The 5,450-nt window shown below is 58.0% G+C and overlaps 1 protein-coding gene across 1 annotated transcript; it reads left to right on the top strand.

Moving 5' to 3' along the window:
* Nucleotides 1–1,226: 1,226 nt before the first annotated feature.
* LOC123418392 (adenylate isopentenyltransferase-like) lies at nt 1,227–3,316 on the top strand. Its single transcript, XM_045106998.1, has one exon. It carries the CDS (start codon nt 1,712–1,714, stop codon nt 2,888–2,890), a length of 1,179 nt encoding a protein of 392 aa, XP_044962933.1. The 5' UTR covers nt 1,227–1,711; the 3' UTR covers nt 2,891–3,316.
* The last annotated feature ends 2,134 nt before the right edge of the window (nt 3,317–5,450 follow it).

Raw genomic sequence — 5,450 nt, 5'->3', positions numbered from 1 at the left:
ATTTTCCTTCCTCTATGAGGGAGAATACTTTTCCGGGTTTTTCCCCTCAGTACAAAATACATGTTTTTAGTGCATAATAAATTCTTGACCTAAGATGAGAAAAGAAACGTGCGGGTCTTGTGTTATTTGTAGCTAGATAGTCTAGGCTAGAGTATAGATGCATGAATTAGTATTTGTAAAGACTTGTACGTGTGCTACAATGTCACGAAACGTGGTAGTCTACGCATGCATTTTCTAGATGGAGGGATTCACGTTTTTCCTACCTTGTATTTCTACTAGCTAGCAAGATGGTGAAGTGGCAAGTGGCGTTCAAAGACATGTACGGGTGGGTAGGAGGAAGACGAGCGAGGGAAACGTACAGCAGGAAGAAAAAAAGAAAGGTTGCCCAGAGTCGAGAGAGAGACGCATATGTGCGAATCCATCCCATCCACCATTGGCAAGCGAGGGTCGTCGGAGGATTTGGACCTCTCGCACCGGCGGTGGAGGATGTGGATGCGATGCGGTCGGGTCCGATCCGCCGGTGGGGTGGACCATTTTTTTTGGGGTCAGGTCAAACGCAGACGGCATCCATCGCCGTCACCGACCGGCGGCGAGAAGCCAGCCAAGAGCCAACTTGCCCGGCAGGTCGCACCACCGCACCGCACCGTACGACGGTGCGTTGCCTTTGCTTGCACCGGAAACAAGAAGAAGGAGAACGTTGGGCGTCGCGGTCTGATAGGCGGGAAAAAGGAGCGGCAAACGCGGCGACCTTCTCTCCCTCCCAACTTTGGCTCGACCGAGGGAACCGAACAAAAATCGGCCGGGACCGTCCGCAGCGCGGGCAGGCACGCGGACGGCGGACCCGACACGACGACACCGGCCCAAGTGGAGCAGCCCCGAATCAGCATGCAGTACTGCTGCCGGTGCCGGGCGAGCACGCGCGCCGTGGCCGGGCACGGACATCCATGCCGTGCGTGCCTGCCTCACTCTCGCCGGGAACAAAACAAGCGAGGCCGGTTAAACAAGTCCGGCCGCGGCCGCCCGCCGGGACATGCGATGCGACACCGGCCACCGCACGCCCGACCTGGATGGAAGGAATGTTCCCGGCGTCCTTATTTTAACCGCGCGCCCTGCCCCGCCTGTCTCCACACCGTACTACTCCAGGCCACCACGAGCACAGAAGCTGCTTGCAGCAAGTCCGTGCCCGCTCATGACCGCGACGCAATCATCATGATGATGGCCCAGGCAGGTCCTAACAAAACAAAACATAACAGGAGTAGGTGTTTTGGTTTTGGTCCTTGTCCAAGGAGAAGAGCGCCTATAAATCCTGCTGGCATCTTCATTGTCGCCACCAAGCGAGCTCCAGTTCCTGTCGCTGACCAGTGTTTCCTTCTGTATATATACATGGACGGACACACGCACACATCCTCCACCGCGGCAATCTACAACCCATCCATCTCCCCGGCCGAAGCCGAAGCCGAAGCCGAAGCCAAAGAGAACACCAGTGGAAGGGAGGGGAAAAAAAAAACGCCGGGAAAAGCAGGATTAGGAAGGTGCGCGGCAAAATCAAAAAAATCAAACGCCCAAATTCCACCCAGTGCCCGCCCGAGATTAGGAATTGCGTGGTCCGGCTCCAGTGGCTGAGCGGGAGGCGTATTTAGCGACACACAAAACAGGGTCATTGCCGCCTAATAATCAGGATCCTGATCCTGGCGCCTGGCGTATTACCCTCATGACCACCCTCGCTAATCGGATTATTACCGCCACAATCCTGCGCCGAGGAGGAGCGCCCGCCACTTCTTCCCGCCGCCGCCCATTGCGGATCTGCCGCCCGCCAATGACCTCTTCTCCTACTTCTTCCTCCTCCTCGTCTTGCTCATCCTCGTCCTCCTCCGGCTGCGGCGGCGGCGGATCGGGCTGGGGGGAGGAGGATGCCAGGACGAGGCTGGTGGTGATCGTGGGCGCCACCGGCACCGGGAAGACCAAGCTGTCCATCGACGCCGCGCGGGCGCTGGGCGGCGAGGTCGTCAACGCCGACAAGATGCAGCTCTACCAGGGCCTCGACGTCACCACCAACAAGGTGCCCATCGCCGACCGCCGCGGCGTCGCGCACCACCTCCTCGGCGCCGTCCCGCCCGAGGCCGGCGCGCTCCCGCCCTCCTCCTTCCGCCCCCTCGCCGCCGCCGCGGTCGCCTCGATCGCGGCCAGGGGGCTCCTGCCCGTCGTCGCCGGCGGCTCCAACTCCCTCATCCACGCGCTCCTCGCCGACCTCCCCGACGAGGACGACGCCGCCGCCGCGGTCCCCGACGACCCCTTCTCCCTGGACGCGGACTGCGGCTACCGCCCCGCGCTCCGGTTCCCGTGCTGCCTCCTCTGGGTGGACGTCGAGGAGGCGCTGCTCGCCGAGTACCTGGACCGGCGGGTGGACGACATGGTGGGCGCCGGCATGGTGGAGGAGCTCCGGGAGTACTTCGCGGCCACCACCGCCGCGGAGCGCGCCGCGCACGCCGCCGGGCTGGGCAAGGCCATCGGCGTGCCCGAGCTGGGCGAGTACCTCGCCGGGCGAAGGAGCTTCCGTTCCGCCGTCGACGACATCAAGGCCAACACCCGGCGCCTGGCCATCGCGCAGGTGTCCAAGATCCGGCGCATGGCCGACGGCTGGGGCTGGCCCGTGCGCCGCCTCGACGCCTCCGCCACCATCCGCGCGCGGCTCGCCGGCGCCGGCCCGGCCGCCGAGTCGGCCTCCTGGGAGCGCGACGTCCGCGGCCCCGGCCTCGCCGCCATCCGGGCCTTCCTCGCCGACCAGGCCTCCCGCCGTCACGGCGATGACGCCACCGCGGCTACCAAGCCGCCGACGCCGCCGCTGCTGATGCGGCTGCCACGGATGCAATGCTGCGACATGATGGTGTGAGCCGCCGCCGCTGCTGCTGCTTTTCCGGATGGGGGAGATGGACGGAAGGCTTTCGGAGGCGGAGGGTTTTGATCTTTTGGAAGGCCGCCGAATTTTCAGAGGGTCCCGGCGGCGCCCGCTCTCCGACACCGCCCGGTGGGGCCACGAGCACGTAGATCGACCGCAGAGACAGGAGAGAGAGATAGGCGAGTGTAAAAAGTGACAGCAAGAGAATTGGTTGTGTGTAAGTTATTACTGATTACTGAAGGACGAGTGAGTGAGTGAGTGAATTCTATTTTTTTTTTGCGGAAGGAGTGAATTCTTTACTTAACTGCGCCAGACACTGTATGTAGTCGTCATGTCATAGTACTCCTACGTACGTACTCCTTCACTAATCCACTCCACTCCGTTCAAAATTTGAAATATATGGGATGGGACCCTGGCCTACACTAGACACGGGTACAGTCTAGAACCTCCCAAAGGTGCAGCTAATCCGCACCGGATCCATCCATCATCACCTGCTCCATCATTTTTACTACTGGTGACGAAATGCTGTGTGTGTTGTATGATGTGGCGATGCAGCACTTTGAGAAGGAAGGAGGAGGAGGAGGAGGAGGAGGAGGAAGAAAGAGCGTGGCATGGGTGGCAGTGCCATGGTGGACTCTTGACGTGTCCCGTTCAATACTGGCAGCTGGGATGATTGGGCGGCCATGCTTACCGTGTGACCCACTGGCTGGCTGCTGATTAGGAGGGGAGGATTGCGTTGGCCGTGTGGGTAGGTGCGTGCGTCTGACCCGACCGGTCTTCTTGCTGTTGCCAGCTAGGAAAACACACAAGCCAAAATCCCTGCCAGCCAGCCTGCCCGGTCTCCTCGCGCGCCCGCGTCACAGATGACTGACTGAGTGACTCTGGTCTCTGGAAGCCAGCTGAAGGCGCGGGCAGCCACAGGACCCGATGATTGGCATCCGAGGGGTTTCCAATTTCTTTTGCAACTACACGGTGGAGCGCACGCAGCGTGCGGTGCCGCCGACACGGCTCAAGTATTTGTACGAGCGACAGAGTCATTGTGTCGCTTTTACGTACCGTACGCGGGTGTTCTCTAGTACAGTGTCGCGCAGCGGCACCGTGCTTAGTGATTCATGCAAGGATTGGGCTGGTCCCTGCCAGCAGCCGTACGATCTCGTGGACTGCAACCGTCTGCGTCTTGTTTCTCCATTTGACCGAAGAACGCCCTTCCCTGCATCTTGTCGTCCAACACGTATGCTTTATATGTGAACATCGTCTTCGTCGATCGCGGCCCTCGCCGTCCGTCCTCATCGCCGGTCCGCAGTTGCGACCCTCGCCGTCCGTCCTCGTCCTCGATCCGCAGTTGCGACCCTCGTCGGCCAGACTCGTTGTCGGTCATGGCCCTCGGCCGTCCTCGTCGCCCGCTCACCCAAGCAACAGTTGCACCCGCGGTTGCAGCTCGGCGCGGCAATGCTTGTACCTCCGATGGTGGCGGTCGCCGCTCCGATGAAGATGGTTGTACCTCCAGTGGAGATGGCCCCATGGTAGCAACTCCGGTGGCGTCGTGTGGCCGTCCGATGGTCACGTTGGTTCCAAGAAAAAAGAATACCGGATGTACCAAAATGGTACAATGGTCGTAGCAAATTCCCGTCGCGGGTCACAACTCAGTTCTCATGATGTAGCAAAATTTGATGCAAAACCGCGACGCCGGCTGTGTGATGTAGCCAAATTTGACATCCGTTGTAGCAAAAAAAATGGTAGTTGCAGCAAAACCGCGATGCCGACTGTTTGATGTAGCAAAATTTAATGCCGGTTGTAGCAAAATGCAATGTCGGTTCAAGCTTTTTCTCATGGATTGAAGATTTTCCCTTTCATGCTCGTTGAAGCTTTTCTTTACGCCAATGAACCTTTTTTCCTACGAGGGATCAGGAGGTGAGGGAATCCTATGCGGGGGGTGGGGCTGGGGGGGGGGGGGTACGAGCGCGACCCTTGGCGAGTGGGATATGTTCTAGCCGGTTGGCTTACAACGGCATGGCGTGTGCCTTGGTCACTTTTGGAGAGGAAAAGGGCTGAGGAGGAAGAAGATCGGTTGGTGAATGGATAAAGTCCTGGATATGTGGTTAGAAAAAGTTAGTTGCACAAGGGCATGAACGGATCGCACGTCGCCGCGCGCGACCGACGGAAAGACTTGGCAGACGCGGTGGGTATAAACATTTTCCTTCATGCAATGGTATAGTATTATTGTCAGTAAAGGTGTGGACCAAACCGGAAGGTCCTATAGGCGTTCCTTGCGCGTGTAGCGCCCCATGCAGGGCCGGCCCATGAAATAGCTCGTGGCGCCCGCTGCAGGCCTTGAAAAAAGTTCATTGAATTTAAAAACATAAATACTAAAATGTACATTAAAATTCCATAAAGACATGCAAATTAAAAAAACGAAATTGAAATAAGTTCATCGGTTAGAAATCAATTACTCAAATTTAAGAAAAGTTCAATGATTATGAATAAAAGTTCACCGATATTTAAAGTATGTTCATTGATTTTCCAAAAGTTTGCAGAATTTTTTTAAAAAAGCTTC

This window comes from Hordeum vulgare, chromosome 1H, assembly GCF_904849725.1.
Source record: "Hordeum vulgare subsp. vulgare chromosome 1H, MorexV3_pseudomolecules_assembly, whole genome shotgun sequence".
Classification (NCBI taxonomy): domain Eukaryota; kingdom Viridiplantae; phylum Streptophyta; class Magnoliopsida; order Poales; family Poaceae; genus Hordeum; species Hordeum vulgare.
Note: the sequence above shows the minus strand (reverse complement) of the source record. Positions and strands in the feature narration are given on the sequence as shown.

Coding starts and splice junctions, on each gene's coding strand:
- LOC123418392 (XM_045106998.1), top strand. CDS start 1,712: ATGACCACCCTCGCTAATCGGATTATTACCGCCACAATCCTGCGCCGA.